The sequence below is a fragment of the Lonchura striata genome, chromosome 3 (assembly GCF_050655825.1).
Source record: "Lonchura striata isolate lonStrDom1 chromosome 3, ASM5065582v1, whole genome shotgun sequence".
NCBI classification, from domain to species: domain Eukaryota; kingdom Metazoa; phylum Chordata; class Aves; order Passeriformes; family Estrildidae; genus Lonchura; species Lonchura striata.
The window spans coordinates 66,161,424-66,183,010 of record NC_140705.1 but is presented as its reverse complement, the minus strand read 5'-3'; the positions used below and the strand labels follow the sequence as shown (position 1 = coordinate 66,183,010).

Here is a 21,587-nt window from a genome sequence, read left to right as displayed (position 1 = left end):
AATTGCACTGTTGTAGCCAGGTGGGGGTCGGCCTATTCTGCCAAGCACCAAACAACGAGACTAAAGGAAACAGCCTCAAGTTGTGCCAGGGGAGGCTTAGTTTGTGAATTAAGAAAAATTTCTTCACTGAAAAGGTGGTCAGGTGCTGGAACAAGTTGCCCAAGGCAGTGATTTAGTCACCATCACTGGAGGTATTTCAAAGATATGTAGATGTGGCCCTTAGGCACAGGTTTAGTGGTGGACTCTGTTGGACTTGCTGTTGTGGCCCTTAGGGACAGGTTTAGTGGTGGACTCTGTGGGAAACATTCATCCTGTTTGGTAAATGATTAACAACAGCCTCAGCGGGAGTGTGAGGGAGCAGTGTGGTACACAATGAAAGCAGAATGGAATTCCTGTGCTCCTCAGCTGTTTTGGGACCAAGTTCTGCAACTTACCACCACAGAAATTTATTTAAATTGATTGTATCAAAGTTCTTTCTAAGATTTAAAAAAATCCTCCAACACCCAAACCAGAAGAAAAGAGCTGAAATGAATGTAGTGGAAAAAAAAAAAAATCCTAATTTTGAATTACCTTCCAGAAGACCCAAAGGAAGGATTGGGACTGAGTCTGGCACATTAGATGCTGTCCCCTAACAAAGGATGAAGGGACATGAAGGAGACTAATGGTGCCAGTTCCCTCCTTCCCTGGTCTGTGTAAAAAGCCAACACTCAAGTGTGGTCCATTCAGCTTGCGTACACTGGATTCCAGGAATTTACCCAGAATTTTTGTCAGGAATCGTATTTTGTAAAGAAGCTAAATCTGGAGCTGAAGATACAGAAAATCAGTGTCATGATCCAAGAATACAATTTATGCTGTGATATTTTTCCCCTTGCAATAAAATGTCAGAAATGGCTACTCCAATTCCTACTCTCAGCACATGACAGGTAATTATGGTGTGGAACTATGTGCTGCCCATCCCAGATTCCATCTGGTCTGGTCCCCATTTCTCTTTCTCCTCATCATCCTGACTTGGAGCTGGAATTTGTACTTTCCAACCACCAAATCTTCAAGTTTGCAAACCAAAATTGAAGGGTCCTGAAAAAAATATTACTTCAGGGAAGTTTAGCATCCAAAATAGGTCTCCAAATAATGAAGAGAAGCTCATCTTAGGTGACAAAAAGCTACTCTAAGTGAAAAGAAAGTCATTATGTAACTGCAACTTTATTAGTAGCTAAAGAAGGGCAAGGAAAGAGTGGATGCCTCTTTGGGAAATGAACAAGAAAACTACACAGGCCACACAGCACTGTCAAAAGATATTCACCACACATATTGCTGTAATTGAATTAAGCTTTTCCCACTTAATAACAGCTGTTTAAATTGCTGCTATGGAAGTTTAAGCTAAAACATAGGAATTTGCACAGAAGCAGCTGAGAATGCCCTCACACAATCCATTACACTGACTCTGCTTGGTGGATACCAACCTTCTACTGACACTTGGGCATGTAGGGTAAATTCAGTACTGTCTTAGGTTGCTGCAGCTAGGCTCTGCTTATGCCTGTGCAGCAAAGACACCCTTACCTGCCATAGCTTATTCCACTTTTCCTTGTCTTTGCAACCACCCACCCAAGACCATGTGGTTCAGTGAACAAAACTGCACTGTTGTACATAGGTAGGTTGGTTGCTGTTTTTCATTCTTTGCACTTGACTAATATATTTGCTCCCTTTGAAAATTTCTGTGTTGTCATGTACACAACCTGAAGCTACCTTTACAATCCTGCAATTAAGAGTCCAAGAACCAAAAGCATGTGCAGATGAAATTAATTCATATTACATTTTCTCCACAACCTTCTAGGCTTTGATTTTTTTAACCCTTGATAATCTCTCCCTTCTAATCTGGAAATGTCTTCTTTCCTTATCCTCTATGTGTCAACCTCCTATTTTAGAGCAGGTTATCTCAGGATTTCTTCTTGAACAGTATTCTAAATTGTTATGTGTTGTTGATATTAATTAAATAAGTTGGGTGGTAAAACTTACACAAACAGAGTAATTCCAGCAGAACAAAAGAAGTCTTATGTCACCCCTCAAAAATCTAATGTTACACAGGATTACCCTGGAAATAACTATATTAGGAAAAAAGAGATCAAAATCTTGGAACAAGTTTCCTGGTTTAAGGGGTTCACAAGGTTCTTGGCAGAGCTCTAGTAAAACAGAAAACCTCAAACATCCCACGTACTATCATATTCCTGAAGAAGTTCCACTGCTGTGAGGAGAACAGCTCTGTGCTCAGGATCTCGGATGTTCAGTTCATCCAAATCTTCTTCTTCTAAAAGCTTAAAGGTATCCAGATCTTCATAACCATTGAACAGAAAAGTGGGCATGTGCTCCTGCACAAAGGGAAAACAATGAGTGGTAAGACAACATATTTCTTCAACTTTTTTTGTCAATAAAGATACTAAGATTTTTGCAATAAGCAAGAAAATTAAGAAGTTAAATAAGTGCAAACCATTGCACAAAAACAAAACGATAGCATTGTAGTTTGCCTAAACACTGGTCTGATTTCAGGGAGGTAGCTGGGCCAGAACTAGAATGCTGCACGTACTGTTGTGTTTGGAATGCAGGGTATTTGATGGCCTGGGTATCCTGCTACCTGAAGGCACAACGAGGCATGGCTGAGGGGAAAGTATGAGGGGTGAATGACACCCCACCAATTAATCCCAAGCACTTCTGAATAGAAACATGGGGAAAAAATATTCCACTTTAAAGACAGGATAGCTGTTGTTATTTTATACTTTTTGCTTGCCTCTGGAGTATGCTAGCCTGTGGTCATACTGTGCAACGATTTACGGTGTCTGAGTGCACTCGACTCACAGCCTGTGGCACTTCATCAAGCCTGACAGGCAGTTCTGCACTTCATTTATTTTCACTCTGCAGCTAAGACCTGATTCTGCTAAGCGGTGTGACAATCTGGTGTGCAGGTTCCAAAACTAACAACTTCAGAGGTCCCTTTCCCTGCAAGAAGAAGTGAAAGGGTAAGCAGAGAGAGAGAGAGAATTTGGACCTTCAAATTGATGCGATCCAAAAGATCCTCAACAGACTTGGGCTGGGGTGGTCTACTTTTTCTACGTCTCCTGGTGGGCCGCTTCGGCTTCTCTTCTTCTTCATTTAACACATCCACATAGATAAATTTGAAGGTGCCAACTTTGTTGTTCAACAGACCCATCCAAGTGCCCATGGGGGGTTTGCTGATTATATCAATGATGTCACCTTTCTGCAGACCAAAGAAGCAAGAAAGCCATTTAGTTTTCTGCTGGATATTTAAGCAAACACACCCACTTAGATTTCCAGATACATGGGATGGACAACACACTTCAGTTTTCAAAGGTTAACCATAGCTTTTGCAAAGATGTCTGATTATATATGTTTTACAAATGGAAGAAAAAGGAATTAATTAGGTGACATGTCTCTGAACAAGTCAACAACAGACTCCAACTGTCCAGATTCATGAATCTGCTGACATCTCTGTAGGAGCATCAGTGCCATTTGGTACAAAAGTCTCTTTGCTTGCAACTACCTGAAATTTGTGCAAACAAGAACAGGCTCAGTGTATATGAGCAGAATTTCAAATTAGATCTCCTGACCAAAGGAAGCCAATGCAGAGGGAACCAATAATATTGCTTTTCCTAATGTGCTCCTGACCATAATAAAGAAATGGAGACACGACTGCTTTTGCATGCCTCAAGAGCTTACCTTACATACATCTGGTTTAATAGGAATTAGCTGCCCTTGCAATTTTAAGTAATGAATGTAAGGAGTCAGATAGTTTGAGTTGAATATAGCATAACTAAAAACAATCAGAAAAATTAAAGGGGGATGATCACTCAGTTATCAAAATATTTCAATATTAATTCAAACCAAGTTATATTAACTGAAATACTTTTAAGAGACACTGTGTGCAGGTGCATGCACATTTCTTCCAAGAGTTCTGAAAATTTTTCCATTGAGGATTATTTCATTGTGGCAGACAAAGTATTTTTCCAATCTTTCAAGCAAAACCCTTGCAAAATGGAAATGAGTTCATGGCACATCTTTAGTTTTCCAGAAACTAAAGACAGAAGTGTCTTTCCATGGATGCAGAGAAACACTAGTAGTTACTTATGTTCTATAACATTTTGTTATCCTATAATTGCCATAGAAGGAAATCTTAAATGTCAAAGACAGGTTAAAGGGCTTCAAAAACATACAAATTCATTAAAAGATTAAGAATTCTACAGTTATTGTAAAAAGGTCTTAGTTTTGAATTTTAGCAAAATAAATGTTTGACTCCTTAAAAACAGATATAGCTGGTACCTTGAGCTTCAGAGAATCTGTATCATAAGGACTCGGAGTAAAATCAGTGTGAACCCTGGCTCTTCCACAAAAAGGTCCTCTGTAAGGAGGCTCTTCATCATCACCATCTTCCGATTTCACACTCTCCCTGTTGCTGGTTGAGGAATCTGTTGTACTCACTGTCTGACCACCTGTGTGAGAGACATAGTATCAGTTCACAAAAAAGTTTCTTTCTGAAGAAGTTCAGAAACAGAGGCAAGACAGAAAATGAGTCTTCTTTCCACAAAACATGGTAATTAAAGTCAAAAGCCCTCGAATGCTGCTATTTCTTATACACATGTGGATGGGAGAGTTATCTACTCTACATTCGTGCTTTCCTGAATTCACCCTCTCAATATTTAACCAAGAAGCTGTTTAACAAGTGTCTCATCTATGGCACGTCACAAGAGATTGACAACATCTTTCTGGGAAGTTTTGCTCACAAAATGTTTGTGAGGAAAACAAGCTCTGAAACGTGCAAGGGGGGTTCCAGAATCCCTCTCAAGCCCAGAAATTTGGTGAATAGTGTAGCAAGTTCACATTATGTGTGTTTCATTTTGGCTGTTTCTTGTAGAGACAGTCAAAACCAGAGAGGTTTTAAATACTACTCTTCCTTTAGCCAGATAATGAGAGAAACTCAAGGTTTCTCTCGAGGGAGGGTAGAAAGCCCATCTCAGGATGACCCAGTGCTCAGGAGAAATCCAGAGTAAAGATGAGTCTGTTTACTACTTGAACAGTAGTAAACAGGTTCATTATTACATAACATTTATATTAGAATATTTATATTGTAATAGGCAGAACCCACTAGAAAGAAAGCAGACTTTCACTTTTCCAGGGTACTGTATAAACAAAGCAAAAAACCCCATCTTTGCACCAAAGAGCTTAAAATTCTTTGTAAACACCTAATGACTAACCCCTAAGCATTTCCATGTTTTAACCACTGCTTCTGCTTTGACTTTCTCTGATTCTGCTTATGGTGGAGATCTCTGCTCCCTGAAGCCACAAAAATGGAGCAACACAATTACAACTGAACTTACTCATTGAGCTCTGACCGCTTAAGGAACTCCTCAGGCTCTCCACTGAGCCACCAGCTTTCAGCTTGGGTTTGTCCAGGGAGTCAGTGTCTGGTGGTGGCGACTGTGGGGAACCTGGCACGATCCCAGGGCTGCACTCCTGAAAGGGATTGGACCATTAAGGTTTGATAAATGAACACAGGCACTGATGGGAGTTGCTTGTCCACCTCCAAGGAAAAAGATTCTGTTTTCCTGCTCTTTACCAGACAGCCTGCAAACTTCTGTCTACTTACTGAGCAGTACCCAGCTGTGGTAGAAACTCCACTTTATTATGCATGATAATGGTGATGGGAGCACACAGACCAGTCTAAAAAAGCTAGCATTGTAAGTATACAAAACTCTCAATTCAAGGATTTTCACAACACATTATATTTTGGCCAGCAGCACTTGCAAAATAGCTAGTGCCAAATTTAGGTCTCTGAATCAGAATTTTGTACAAAGATGAACACAAACTAATCAAACAATACAAGTGAGACACAAAGCAATGTTTTTGGGGTTTTTTTTCTGTTAATTTTTTATATCATTGCTCATTTAACTATAAGAACCAAAAAAGACTTAGCTAGAAAATGCAGCCTGTGCATAGTACAAATACTTATAAATGCATAAATATAAAAAGATTTTGCTACGTGTATGTTCTAGTTGCTACAGTGTGCAATAGTTGAGACAATTTCTCTTTTCATTCAGTCAAGCATTACAGAAAATCAAAAGGGTTTTCCTAAACTGAAATTCTGTCAGACTTTGTGAAGCACAGTTAAAACAAAGCAGAACATGTGGCCAGCATAGCTTTTGCTTGTTTAATGCATGCAGAAAGAGATGATGGAACATATTTTGAATCATGATGCCTGAAAATTATAAATATTCTAAAACAACTGTGCCAAAAACTTTGAAAACAAAAGAACTGTAGCTCACATACAAGAGTGTTTTGTGGAGATGTATGTCCACAAAACTTTCAGATGAACGCTATTATTTGCATGCTGCAGAATCATTAGGAAAATCTCATCCCAGCATTATGACTTCAGAGGAAAAGCGAATCTTAAGAGAGACAGAGAGCAGAAGTATTGCTAAACCACTGTAAAGCAATTTCTCAAAAGATCCCTTTTCTTTGGCAGACTTTGCAGAGACACACTGGAAAGCCAATCAGACACCAAACTATCTTCTTATAAATATTAAATCATGTTACACCTTAAAATATTTTAATTTTAAGTTTAAATTAAATAACCATAAGTGTAGCACTGCTCTGGTTATAAATAAGTATGACTAATGAACAGTTCTGCAGGAGGAGATATTGCAATCACAAAGCATGGCATAACACTGGCCATATTTTGGCCTCTCTTAGTGCATTTTGATTCTTCAGTTTGGGGTTGTTACTATGAATGTTATGAACTGCTCCTTTTACAGGCACTAAGGCTTTGCATTAAGAGCAAAACTTCCACTCCCCATTTCTCATAACTGCGAGCATCCCTCGCGACCGGACCGAGCCCACTGGGGGGCGGTGTTAACCAGGAAGAGCTTTGCTTTTCCAGCGGCTTCCGACCTATTCCTTACACAATCCAAGTGGCAAGCCCAGTTTTAAACAAATGCCGAAGATTTTTGACACTCCACTAAAGGAAAAGGGAAAAAAACAGCGATTGTTTCTAGGCCACTGAAATTCAAAGTCTAATTTAGAACTAATGTACTTCAGGTTTGAAGTACAAAAAAGTTCTTGCCTTTAAGAATAGACTATAAAAATCTGTAATGAAAGAATTATAGGAAAATCTTCTGTCAGATGCCCCTTTCTGACTAGACTGGGCTTTGTTTTAATGGGCTGCTGCACAGGGCAAGCTATGATGGAGAAAAGACCTGAAATAGCAGAGAAGAGCTGCATATATGTGAAGTTATGCTGGGAATTTAAACTAGGGTGTAAATTGCAGATTAAATATATTACTATGACCCTGTGTCACAGACTTGGTTCCCCTAATAAATTATTATAGAAAAGAAATGGAAATAGAGAGTGAAGTGTGTAATGCCATCTATGACAGACTTTTGATGAGCTACTTAAATGAAAATCTGAAAATGCATTTTCCATGGGACTGGCATCTATAGGAAGCCATTTCACAGTGAGGGATTTTATAAGAACATAGGAGTAAGTCACACCATATAATCTTGTTAGAAATTTCATCAGAGATGCCTTGATGCATAGGAATCAATATTGATTATCACCTCTACATTATTAAGTGGATTCCACTGCAGACCTTACATACCTGCTCAGACAAAGAGCTGCTGTATTTTTTTGACATCCTTTTCTTCATGGTTTCTTTTACAGACTTCACCTTTTTGCCCAGAGATATACGCGAGGCAGAGGGTGATTTGATCACTTCTTTATAAACAAAGTCTCCTTCTTTGCCCTGCAAAATAAAACAGGGCTTAAGCCTTTAAAACAGAAGAGCCATTTTCTCCCTCAGCCAGCAGTTATTGCAGAGATGTCCAGGCAGACGCAGGACAGCACAGTGTCCTGTTGCCTGCTCCAAATTCACTGTTGAGACTTTGGGCAAACCACTGTAGCAGTTCACTGTTGCTTACTCTTAAGGCCTGATCTGTCAAAGTATTGTGTGTAGATATGCTGGGGACTGTTAGGATGTCTTTATCCTTTGAATTTCAATAAGTATTTGATCTGATAGAAAGCCCTATGTTTCAGGCTAAGCCTTTCTAACAGGACACACGACAGAAGTTGTGGCTCCTGTTGTTCAATACTACAAAGACTTTAGCAGGAATAAAGGTATCTCTGAGATACTAGCCAAATATATATCTCTATGTGTGTGTATATATATATATATATGTGGATATCTACATTTGGCCACCTAAATTTACTTTTTATTTTCAGACAGGATTCTGCTAACCTCTGTGGTTTTACTATTCACCCTAAAAAAAAAAATACAACAAAAACCAAACACCACAAAAAATGTACTAAATCCATCAACCATGGTAGGTTAAATTAGCACTGTTTTTTTTAAGGCACACAGCAGGGTACTGATGAACTAAATTAGCTAGTCCCTATATAGTGGATGACAGAGACCAGCTGCTTTGAATTCATTTAACCATTTCTAAACCTGCTTAAGGTACTGAGCTGTGTACTTATATCACAAGTACACAGTTAATATGGATCAGCTGACATTTCACCAAACTTGTATGATTCAGCCCTTATACAGATTGTCCAGGCAGGACATTAAACTTGGCCTTATGTTCTACTCTGTTTCAGGAACCACTGAGCAATGCAGCTCTACTAGATGTACTCCAGCACCCTCCATTGGCAAGGGTGCACCACAAATCCCAGGACAAAAAAGGACCAAAATCCATCTGGCCCAACAGACTGACTACTGAGTTTGGTCTCTGATCTGGTTAAATTTAGCTACAAGAAGACAGCAAACCCTAAAATAAATGCACTATATTGTACATGAACTAATGTACTATATTGTGCATTAAAGATTTATCTTTTTTTTCTACATTTATGTATGTTTTCTACTTCATCTTTGTTCTTACAAAAAGTTTCTCTGAAATTGAACTGATACTTCATTTCTGACAATCCATTGGTTTTCCCCTTAAAAGTTGTTAATAATCACAACTTCATTGGTAATTTTGGTCTTCAAACAGAAATTAAGGACAGCATTTTTTTTTTTTTGTGCCTAATCTTTTTTGAAAAAAATGGACTTTAATGGACTTACATGTTTTCAAGAAAAAAACCTGCTTTGATACACACGTGTTGATCTAGTGCACTGCATCTCTCCCACTACTAATGCTCCCAGGGACGAATATAAAATCTAGACTTCACACTTCCTTATATTAAAACCAATCTGATCAAAACAAGTACCAATGTTTAAAGATAAACACTATAGGTTCAGAAGTTAATTTGTTTGCTGAGTTGAAAATTGATGACGAAAATAACCACCCACAGATTTAGCAAATTTAGGGGTAATTTATGATGACTTAAAAAAAAAAGCAACCAAAAAACATGCCCAAAAACCCCAACTGACATAAAAAATAATATAATGCTGACATATAAAATGGTTGACCATTTAGACTTAAGTGGACAGGAAGGTTATCAAATGCAATGTGAAACAGAAAAGAAAAGCATATATGGGCAAAAGGAAAAAATATGTTTGCAATTTCATTTGATATAATGTTCTGGCTCATTTCTGTTCTGTTATTTTTGGCCACAGACCAACCAACAGTAACAGTGGGATCAACATGACTAACATAAAATGGAATTAATTCTCAGGGGAAATGTGGTTTTTCTTAAACACAAGAATGCTCTAAGATCAGTTGTGCAGCACCCAGCACAATGGGATCTTGGTCTACTCCAGAACTCTGAGATACAATTAAAAAACTAATAATGAACTTCTTACATAATGACTTCCATGCAAATAATTTGCAGATCTTCAGTGAAGTTAGCCTCATCATTCCAAATAGTAAATATTTTTACCAAGAAGTATAGCAAGCACATGTTTTACATTGGGTGATGCTCTGAGGAAGTCAGATACCAGAATAGCCCACAGATGTGCCCCCATATCTGTGCTTTGATCACTTGTTGCTACCTCTTTACACATACTGTATATAAATACCTATACACACATGGATCTGGGTGGGTATGTTATTCTCAAAGCTAAGGAAGTTTGAGGTTAACAAAGATGCTCTGTTTTCTTGGATCCCCAAACTATTCTTACAGACCTAAATTACACTTCAGTCTATTATAACTCTACTGTGCATTTCATTTTATGCTATTTCCAGTCTGCACCTTCTCAAACTCACCATTTGGTCAGAACTGTTTCCAATATGAAGGGAACGATTTGTCAAATCAAAGCCTCCAAAGCTACAGGTTCTCTGCAAAAAACAAAGGATAGATAGTTTTATCACCATGATTAGCTCACTTAGAACATCTGCAGTTTGGAGAACACCAATTAAAATACAAATGTCTGCAAAAATGGAAAGAAACAAACAAACAAAGGGATGAGAGATTATAAATCAGGAAATCTGTTGCACGGCAGTATGAGTCTCTCTTTTCCAGAGGCAACTCCTTGGCCTAAGGTCTGCTGCTGTTGAGTCATCTACTGCCTACTCCTCTTTTTAAAAAGAAAAAAAGACTTTTTGGTCTGAGGAAACTGCTGATCTTATGCATCAAGTTTTCCAAGGTGCTGGCAACTCCATCTCTTCACTCCCCTAACTAAGTCCATAGCAGCACTGAAACAGAGAACCACCAATCTTCTAAATCTTTCAAAGCATTGAATAACCTACCTTCTGAATAGCTGCATAGGCTGCATTTCCACTGAAATACAGGGAATCACTGGAAGCCTAGTAGGGCAAGCCCTTGGCAAGAGCAGGGAAAACCCAGCCCAGCTATCCATAAGCATTGTGTTCCCAGATACTCAGCAGGCCCTGATTCCAGATTAGTCACTGCCAGCTTTTTCTAACCAATGAACAACCAGCTGCACTCAAGTAACTGGACTTGGCAGAAGTCTCCATGGGGCAATGCTGGGAAATGAAGGTATGGCCATTACAATTAACTTGCACAACTTCAACTCGGGGCTCTGAGTATGGTTTTTGGAAGACAGGCAGATGCCTACTGTAAGTATTCTTTTCAGAGTCAGAGCTGAGGTAAACAGCAGGAAGAAGATCAACGCTTGTGAACTAAAAGTTCTTAAGGTCTGAACTACCCAACAGAGTAACTTGAAAGATACTTTAAGAATAAATTAGGTATTGGCTCAGACCTACAAAGGATTGTGAGTCAGTGAAAACCCACCAGCTGAAAACTACCAGCCCGCTTTGTCTATTAGGAAGAAGCAAGCTGTATAAACTGTGACACTTAATAAACAATTATAAGAGTTCATTCTTTTAAAATAATCCACTTATAAGCATACATATTAATAGCTTTTAAAAGGTTTTATTTATAGCTTCTTGCTGCTTACACCCAAAAAACTTGGATGACAGTTTTTGTACCCACTACAACTCTAGTGGAACTCAAAGCCAGTTTTGTCTAGGCCCCACACACATTAAAGAGAATGCTGCGATGTAGAATTTTTCTAAGTGATTTTTTTTTCCAGAAGGCAATGTGACTATGGCAGAGGTTTTAAAAATTGTTTTTATAAAACATTTGAGACCAACCACAAGTAATAAGATCAGTTTCTAAAGCACAGCATGTTTAGCTAGAAGTAATTTGGTCTTTCTGTGAACAACCATTATAATTTATCCTACAGCATATGATAATCCCAGATGATGAAGAGAGGACAACTGGAACTGCTCTGAGCAAACTTGTCTGTCAAACCAGCCAGAGCTCCTCCGAAGGAAGTTTTCTTGGAGAGCAAGACAACTGTTGGTTAAAAGCTTCTGAGTAAATGCACCTTATTAAGGATGCTTGTTGTTTCACTATGGACCTCCCCATATATTTAAAATTTAACCTCCAGATTCCAGTAGGGACCCTGGCAATCCTGCAGCAAACAAAAGGTCTGTGGATGAGGAGAGGGATATTCAATGGAATGGCCAAGCAATCAACAGTATTATTCTTCTGGGAGAAAAGAAAAACTGATGCCATTGGAAAATTTCATGCATGTCCAGGCCACTGAAACAAATATAAATGACAAAAATGAATGGCAAGGCAAGACAGAGTGACCAATTCCACTGAATACAGAGGCATTGCAATTTCCCTGAGGTTGCAGCAAACAAACATTAAGCGTTTCTAGGAAGGAGCAGCATTAGTTGAAGCTTGTCAGCTATTTGTGGTTTCAGGAAGTGCATTGAAAAAGTTAGTAAGGGCAGCAGGTCTCCAACATTTATCCCATTCACACAAGGCTGGAGAAGCAGCTGACTGAGAAGCTCCTCAACAACAACAAAACACTGTCCATTTCTTTAACTGTATTTCTGTGATTAAGCAAAGGTCAGTGCAGATAGTTTTCATAATGAAATTATTATGGCAAGACAAGACTAACTTATCTTAGAACTGAAGAGTTTGTTTCTGTCATCTGTATTTACCAAGACAGTTTCAGAGGGTATTTTTAATTATGGAGCACCTCTAGAAAATCTGAAGTATGCTTTTTGGTTCCAGATAACCTTATTATTCAACCCACAGAAGTATGGGTAAGGTTTCTCCTATCAGTGCAATATCCTTACAGGAAAATAACATCTTCTGAGTACAATGTCTGTAGCAATAAACAGTATGCTGTGAGGGGCAGGGTAAGCAGTCAATGCAGAAGAAACAGTAAAGTTGCCAAGAGGAAATATTCATGGTATTGGGTAGAAAAGAACCCCAGTATTTTGTGGCCAAAGAGCAAAAAGTGAATCATGAAGACTTGGTCATCTCCAACAGGCTATTCAAGGAGACCACAGCTGTCACTATTGTACCTTATATCAGAAGAAATTAAGCAGAGACCTCTCCAAAAAAAACCCAAAAAACCTGTTATTTAAGAGGAAAAGCTGTTTCTACTGTATTGTTCACTGGAATATCTTGCTTAATGTTACGGGTGCGCTGCTGTTTCCATCCATTAAAGTAGGGAACATTGTCAACTAGGCAACAGACTAGCTGGCTTAGCTTTGGAGATCTGGCACCAAAGGCAAGTTCCTAGGAAACTCAGAATCATGGTTAACGGAACCGTTCAAAACTGGGTCATATAATCAGAAAACAGTTTTGGATCCCTATGGAGTGTTCAAATCGCTTAAATTTCTCACTGTAAGCACAATTTCCTCTTTTGGCCACTTCTTGTTCCTTTTCTGTAACACTCTGAGGGAAGGTGCCACCTTCATTCCCTCCTAGAAAGAAGGAGCAGTAGTGACAATAGTGGTGGTGAGCACCCAGCAGGAGAGCAGTGATACCTAATGCAAATCTCTCTTTCTGCAGCTATGTATGTAAGGGAGAATACTGATTGGGTGAGTGAACTGGTGAGATGCAATCTGAGAAGCGAAGGGCCAATTTAAGGCAATGACAGCTGAAAAGAAATAGAGCACAGCTGAGTAACAATACTCTATTACTCTGAAAATCTTGTTCATCTCTTGGTACCCCTTGAAGAGAATAGTGACTCCCAAAGCATCACCAAGAACATATTTGTAGCATCTCAAACCTTCTTTGTTCACTGGTGATCTCTGCTTCTGCACTAGGTGAATTAAAAAAGCAGAATTTTATATTTGCTCTCTCTCACTGAGTCATTCTGTACACACAGAAACGTCAGACTCAAAAAAACTTCTCTGACAAGATTTTATCAAGCTCTTCCCTTATACCTGCATTACAGTGCTTAAGAGTTTCTAATGGCAAAGAAAGGAGAAGCACTGCATTTTAGTTAAAAGTACAAAGCAGAAAGTGTTCACTGCAACCTCACAGAAACTGGAAGACCACCTTCATGGCAACTCTTTGACTCACAGACTTTTGGTGGATTCTCAAGAGAACCCTTTTAGTACAGCGATCCACTGTGGCAGCCCACTTCCTCTTGGCCTCCTCATCCTCCTCCAGCAGGCATCTCCTCAGGTCCTGCTTGTCGGCCTTGCTCAGGGTCCTGTCAGTAACGGGACGCACCAGCTGTGAGAGGTTGAGGTGACTGTACAGGCTTCTCTCCACCACATAGGTGATATTGAACTCGCTGACAGAGGTGCGCCCTCGTAGCCTTCTGTTTGGGAAGCCACAACCTCCACCCCCTTTTGTTTTGTGCCGCAGTAATTGTAGGTCGCAAGCTGTGGGGGATGCTCCTTTCCTAGCAGGGCGCTGGCAAAGAAAAGCTCTGGAACAGGAATAGTTAGTATCCATTTTCTTCAATCGGATCTGCTTCCTTACACTCTGAATCTCCTCCAGGGACACCAGAAGATGGTGCTTGTGCCTGTTGCTGTCATATAAGCAAATGCTTTCTGTACTTACCCCATGGCTCAGTGAGCCGAGGCTCTTCTTCATTTCCCCATCTGTCAAGGAGCGGCAAACTTTCTGGGACTTCTCCTCTTCTGGGTAAGAGAAAAATGTCCCAAGTTTCTTGGGAGGCTTGATTAGGCCACGGCTATCAGTTTTGCTGAAGGTCTTTACCAGCTTCCGGTTAGCTCCCCACATATCAAGACTGTTGGATGAAGGAGAAGTAGTAAGTGAGTCCGAGTCGTCCTCTGGCTGCTTTTCACAGGAGCTGTCAAAGTAGAATTGCTTCTTGTGAACTCCAGAGTAAAGTGCTGATCTGTCATCCAGTATAGGAGAGTTGTCAAGTGAGTGCTCTTCCACACCTACAGGGGACAAAAGCAGCACAACACTTGTCAGTGTTCGTAATTCTCTAAGATGTTTCCCTGTAGACTCTTGCTGTATTTATTCAAGATATCAGCCATTTAAATTGGAAGAAAACTATTTTTGATGTAAATTGCTCAGAAGCTACTTTTGAGTGGATAAACCTGAAGCAGTTCCTTCCATTTGTGAAGTGAGAATGCTGGGATTAGTTAACAGAAGACAACATCCTGAAAGTAAACTCATCATTATTTTAAGTTTCTCTCTTTCATCTGCAGCTAAGACCACAGATGTTCCCACTAAAAATCCCTTAAAAGCTGGAGCTGGGATCTATTTCTCATGTTTTTCTTCTGATACCTGCATATGATGCTCAGCTCTAGTGAGCTTACAATAGATCAGAAGTACACCCAGGTATTAAAACCCAAACAAGTACCTCTCAGGTCCAGTTTTCCAACACCTGCCACTCCTGTGGCTGCAGAAAGTTATGGAGCTGAACTCCAGGATGAAATTTAAAGTTCTGGGGTTTTGATGGGGGAAGAGACACCAGTTTTAATCACACAGAACTTATTTAGCAGATGCAAAAACAAAGAAGTAGGTCAAACTGCAGATGTGCCAATTTCAACAGTGTCCTGGTAATGAAATAAACACTTAGTTTTAACCAAATTTTTCCAGAAAATATTTCACAGGAATATTTTGCAACATAAGTACTGGACATGGGCAGATAGCCAGGTTTCCTTTTTGGAGTGGAGAGAAGGGAATAAAGAACTTGAAACTGCAATCCCTTTTAGCATTTATCATATAAGAAACTTTTCTCTGGTGCTTTCTTTTGAGCAAAGTATAGGCACAGGTTTTAGATGCAGGAACAAGGTTAGAGTAAAAAAAAAAGTACACATCCTCCTCGGTCTCCCTAACAAATTTCACAGCATTCCCAGCTATGTATCAGACAAACGCACACACACACACAAATACGACTCTAATTATTTCTTGCCAAAATAAATGTCTTTATGACCTAACTTTGCCTTCATCTTTGATTGCTTCCACAGTCTTACAGCAGAGTAAAATTTGAACTGTTACCAAAATACCGACCATGTACTGAACTGGCTCATTCAATAACAAGGGACTCCTTTCACAATGACAGATTAGCAGCCCTGTAGGATTCCTGCCTCACCTTCAGTTCACTCTGTTGGCAAAACATATTTGACATACATTTGTTGAAGCCTAAGATGCTATTTTACTATGATAAAGCTCATCATGACATTGATGGGATCACATCTAACATACAACTTTCACTCTTTATAAATTTATTGGGGTAGGTCTGTAGACTGGGGTCTTGTTTTGACACCACTTTCTCTGGACTGTCCAGCTTGTGCTTCTCCCCCTTTGCATCTTAATTTGAACAGAAAATAGACATTCTCCTGGGACTGAGTATGTACTGATAAACAATTTTAGTCCACTAAGTAAATATGTTTTTAAACAGCTTGTAAAATATGCATTGTGTGTCAATGCTGTAACAGATGTTATTTGGAGCGAGTCCATGACACAAAGCCATAATGACACAGATGTAGATGTGATGCATTTTTAAGTGCTATGTAAGAATGGTGCCCAGGAATTAGGAAGTTTCAGTTATTTGGCTCACTTAGGAGCAGATTAAGACAAAATACATATGGATTCAGATATTGGCAAATTCTAGTGAGTATCAGCTCGGCCAAATGTACATTCATTGTGATAACAGAGTCAGTAATAGAAATATGGGAGAAGAATCTGAGACTAGTGTGCTTTTCTTTAAAACCTACAGGAACACGTAAGGGAAATTCATCAAAGCTGTTCTTTGTGAAGAAATTTTTGAGTAGGATTATGCAGGATCTTTCTTCTAGGAAACTGTCAGTTTTCAAATAAGTCTACTCTTATACTATACTAAAGGCTGTTGAACATTAATGAATTTATTTAAATGTTACTGATGTTACTCAATCAAATATTATAGCCAACTCCCCAAAATCTAGTCACCTATGATTCCACATTACTTCATATTCATAACACAGATTCAAGGAACCATAGCAAACAGCTCAAAAACCAATCCAGTCAATTGCAGGTAACTTGGAAGGTCAGACAGGAATCCCAAGTCTGAACACCCTATTCTTTGTGATCTTGCACAGCCCTCTGACATATCCAATTGGGAATACAGACCTGCATTATAAGAGATTGAGATGGACAACATTTATGAAGCACTTTTAATTTGCCATATGAAAATCTGGGTATCGGATTTCCTGAAAGAAAAGTCATAGATATCTACTGCTAAGGTAGACCTGGCTACTTAGGGGGCTTTCCAGTTATACAGAAGTTATGCAGAATTAATCCATGTCATTATTTAGCAATAATTTGTTTCCAAGAGTCAATCTACAAAGAAACTCCAGAGTGACAGATAAAGTACAAACTCAGAGTTGTAGATAATTAAATCAGAGAAGCCTATAGCTAGAGAAGACAGACAGCAGAGGGGAAAAGAAGGAAGGTGAACAAACTCTTCTTTTAATACAGTTCTTAGTTCAGTGCTTTTTCTGCAGGGGGCAGGGGTGGAAAAACTCTAAGGAAATAAAAACCCTGGAAGGAGTGGCACACTTAAGTGAAAGACTGAGGTAGAAAGGAAATAAGGAGGTAAAATCCTGTAAGAAAGGATACAGAGGGCAAGACAGATACGTAGCATGCTGAAGAGAAAGTCTGGTTCAACTGCAGCAAGGCATCTGCATTCCCAGCAGCCCCTGAGCTGCCATCTCCTCTGCTCCCATCCCTGGAGCCTCCCCCTGATTACTCCTTGCAGCTTTTCCTAGACCCCTGGGGAGAGAAGGAGGAGGGTAGGACAGACTTCTCTGAGGGCCAACTTTCCCCAGAGCAGTGGAAAAATAGTCCTATTTTGTTTGTCCCATCTCAAAATCCACATCTTTGTTTCCAAGGTATCCAAGCTTTATGCTCACCATATGAGGTGATAAAACCTTTCCAGACTGAGACAGCTGCCCGTTCCAGAGCTCTAGACAGGCTGTGCCTTTCACTCCAGCCAGTTATACCAACCATAATGTAGAAGAGACAGGCTAGATCGCAGATCTGCCAGCAGCTTCCTGCCACATACGCAAGACGCACGTGTTCTCCTTAAATGCACTGGGAAAAATCATCACACCGCTCAGCTCACTGCAGAGCTGAGGGGAATTGACATATGATGCCGGGAAGGCCACCAACATAGAGTGGTGCCCACGATTCCAGTGAGGACTCAAGCATAGCTGTGCAGAGAGGCTCCTGAGAATCAGGCTCCATTAATCTGAGTGCTCACACATGCATACAGGTCATCCAGAGTTAATTCTGCAGCATCGTGTTCCCAGGGCCTGAACTGTACTTCCCTTTCCCCACCCTTCTCCTCCTCCTCCCTTCTCTCCCCCTTTCTGTAGGGAACAGGGCTCATTCAGAAGCCAAACTGCAGACAGGAACCCCTGGAAGTAGAAGCCACGATGCAGCCTCTATCCCACAAAAATGTCTGATAGAGGCTCTGTATTTTTGTCACAGGGTGATGCCATATGGTTCAACTGCACCACCAGCCAGCTGCTACCCTCCCAAAATGAGCAGGAGCTTCACCTGTGTGCCACCCAGGGCCTAGGAGGAGGGAGCAGTTGGTAATAGCTCCACTTACCTCCTTGGTGAGCTTGTGGGGCAGCTGGCTGGGATTGCTCCCAGGCTTGTTCCCTCCCCAGCATGGGTCATAAAACATAAGCCAACTTCTAATCTCTTAATGAGGGGCTCTCCAGCACTGCTCTGAGAATACCAGATCAGCAGTAACCACATTCTAGGCTGTCACTTTCCTCATTCTAGAGCCTAAAAATTCAATAACTTAAGGCATGCACAATTAGACAAGGCAGTTGTTCCTACCATCCCTTATGAATACTCCACCCCTCCCTCCCCCAACCCTCCACTTTCTGTCCCCTGTCAACAGAAACATGCATTCACACAAACAGTTTTAACCATGTTGCTTTTTTACCTTCTGTGCTGGGTTTTTTCATTTCTTCAACTCTTACGAGTTTCTTCCTGACTCTGCGAGTAGAATTCACCAGCTTGTGCAACCTCTTAAACTTCACTGACTCCTCTGTTTCATCATCAGATTGTTCTCTTGACTGGCAAAGAAACAAAAGGAATATTAATAAAGCAGCAATTCCATGGCTTGCTCCTTCAAGTCAAGTTAACCCAGCTCATCTGCTGCGTTGTGTCAATGCAGCTCTGTAATTGGTGTTATATTTTCAGCTCGGGTCAGACAGAAACATTTAAATTACTGAGGGTTTTCTTGTTTTCTTTTTTTTTTCTTTTTCTTTTCCTGAAAGCATGACATACCATTTTGATTTCTAAATCTGTGCAACGTAAGATCCTAGGCACCGAAATGCATTCCTGCCCGTGTCTTTCTTCATATGCATTGTGTAATAACTACTTCCACGTCCTCTTCCAGTATGTTTCAGGCAGGGCTCTTTTCCAGGGTTCTTCTTACCATACCAGTTATGCCTCCGTGGTTTAGTCAGTCCCTGGTCTGTCTGGCATCTCAGAACTTGCTATTTAAACCTGGTTATAAACAGCTTTTCCAAACTGAATCTGTCACTGACGACTTCTCTTTTTCCCCCCGCCAGTCTTCCCAGAAAATCAAAAACAGCAGCACAAGAAAGGGATGGGAAGGAAAGGAAGGAGGAGACCTCATCTGCCTCACTCACAGCCTGCCACAGCTACAGAATCTTCCCTTCCTCCTCCCTGATCCTTTCACTCCTCCTTAAGGCTCTTGAGGCTCGAATTAAGATGGACAGAGCATTCCTCCAGCACTGACCAAGGGAAAACTCTGACCTTTTCAGATATACAGTGCAGTCCATATTCCCCAGCATCCCGTTTCGTTTTGCATCTGATCCAGTATGCTCAGTTCCAGCTGTTTTCCCTCAAGTATCAAACATTACAGAGACAAAAAAACATTCCCTTCTCTCCAGCAGCAGTGACACAACAAGCTGAAACAATCCATTCCTTGTGAACGAGAAGACAACTTCGATTTTCGAGCCAGATCCAATGTTCAACGTGCTACTTCCTCTGTTTTAATCAGTTCAGAATGTGGAAGGCGGCGGGGGGAAGGGCAGGGAAGGGGAGAGGAGAGGAGGCCAGCAGGGCTCTCCGCCTTGGCCAGGACAGCCCTGGCATCCTGCGCCGCTGCACATTCCTGCGCACAGCACAGGCTCCAGCTGGAGTGCGGTATGGATCGTATACCTTACTGTGCACTCATAGTCCCGGCCAATTCACAGCATTCCTAATGGTCAGCTCTAAAAACCCTCATGCAACTTCCTGTCAGTGCAGCTATCTGGGTTTCTACAATGTGCTCATCCTTTTTTCTCCTTCTCCTTAATTAAACTTTTAAAAATAAAGATCCCCAAGAGATGCAAGCTGAGTAAAAACAAACAAACCAAAAAAAGCCATCCCCTTCTCTTCCCAGTAAAAATGCTGTCTGCTTATCTGGAGGATGAATAAGAGAGGCCAAATATACAAATGCTTTCTACTTTTGTAGTGCACTTAAGTACCAGGATGAGGTATCCAACGCAGATGCCATGGAGCAGGACACCAATTAGCAGCTGCACTGGAATGATTCCAAAGGCACACACAGTGCCTGACAGAGCCAGGGCAGCTCCGAAAGCCTACCTCCCAGGCATGCACCTCACAAGGGCCCCAGAACCACACCAGAGCACACTTCAACAAATTTCTGCAAGGGCACTGTCCAATACCAGTTTCCCAAAAACTTTGCATTACTCCAAAATAAAGAAGAATACCAAACTGACCACACATGGCAGTAGGAATTGTCAATCTATCATCCAAGAATTGCACAAATGCCTTTACTGTGGTTAAAGACAGGCTAGGTAATTAATAAACTTCCTTTGGGAAAAACAGGACTGAAAAGAGTACCAGGGTTGTTTACATGAAGTAAATTAAACAACAACATGAGCATTAATTCAGAGATTATGCCTAGGACAACTTAGTGATATGTCAAACAAGAGAGACACATTTAGATAACATGATGAATGGATTATTGACTGTAATCAAGAAGTGCAGTCAAGACTTCTTGGGCCATTAAGTGCATCCTGGCAAGCAACCATCATGTATATTCTGCACTCAATATATTTTTATTTTAAATGCAATGAGGGGATTGCTTTCCATCATTACTTTTTGTACACCCTCAGTTTGCAAGACTACTGTTTTTGAAACCGTGAGCTATGTAAAGGAACTGTACCCCCTCAGGGTTATGAAGACTCAACAACGACAAATAAAGAGCTTTTACATCTGACATTTGCATTCACAAGTACCATAGCAAGAGCAAGTGTCAAAACAGCCTCAGCACAAGGTGCTGAGGTCGGTACAGAAGGTGCTCAGCATACTTAAAAATAAATAAAGCCCAATCACAATTAAGTGCCAGCTGCTTTTCCCCAATTCTTCAGGACTCCTGGTACCCTTCTGAACCGGGGTCCTCCACTAGCAGCAAAAGATCCTTTCTATCACCCGAGCTTCGCAGGTACGCGAGAACAGGTCATGCTTTATGGGTAGATGAAAGACAGAATCCCTCCCTCCCTCCAGAATCCTACTTCCTATCATACCAGGTAGCATATGACAGAGAAATCTACAGTTAAAAAGGAAGGACAGTAAGTTTATGCAAAAAGGCCTAAAAATTGTGACTACACCAGTGGTGCTGCTCAGGAAACTTTATTGTCAAATAATACTAATTCCTTGAAAATGAATGCATTTTCAGAAAGGGTTACCATTCACTTACTTCCTGCTTTTGAATCAACTTTTTAATAAAAGTCTTAGAATTATCAAAAGTTTCCACTCTGGCACATGGGAAACAAAACTTAATTTTACAGCTCAAGCAACACTTTCTTTTACAGCTAATATTAAAGAGAAAACAGAAATGTAAAGCATTCAGG

At 40.4% G+C, this 21,587-nt stretch overlaps 1 protein-coding gene across 7 annotated transcripts in view; it reads right to left on the bottom strand.

Annotated features, from left to right (window-relative positions):
* The window catches only part of LOC110468846 (SAM and SH3 domain-containing protein 1), a 526,394-nt gene that overhangs the window by 12,808 nt on the left and 491,999 nt on the right, over positions 1-21,587 (bottom strand). For 5 of the 7 annotated variants that reach the window (XM_021527030.4, XM_085575382.1, XM_085575385.1 and 2 more), the window contains exons 9-16: positions 18,638-18,770; positions 14,281-14,627; positions 10,200-10,271; positions 7,658-7,801; positions 5,382-5,517; positions 4,327-4,496; positions 3,038-3,247; positions 2,213-2,363 (exon numbers count right to left, since the gene is read on the bottom strand). In XM_021527030.4, the coding sequence (XP_021382705.2) occupies positions 2,213-2,363; positions 3,038-3,247; positions 4,327-4,496; positions 5,382-5,517; positions 7,658-7,801; positions 10,200-10,271; positions 14,281-14,627; positions 18,638-18,770 (1,363 nt within the window). Of the gene's footprint in view, positions 1-2,212; positions 2,364-3,037; positions 3,248-4,326; positions 4,497-5,381; positions 5,518-7,657; positions 7,802-10,199; positions 10,272-13,791; positions 14,628-18,637; positions 18,771-21,587 lie in introns of all 7 variants that reach the window. The other 2 variants (XM_021527027.4, XM_021527029.3) reach the window with 1 other exon arrangement.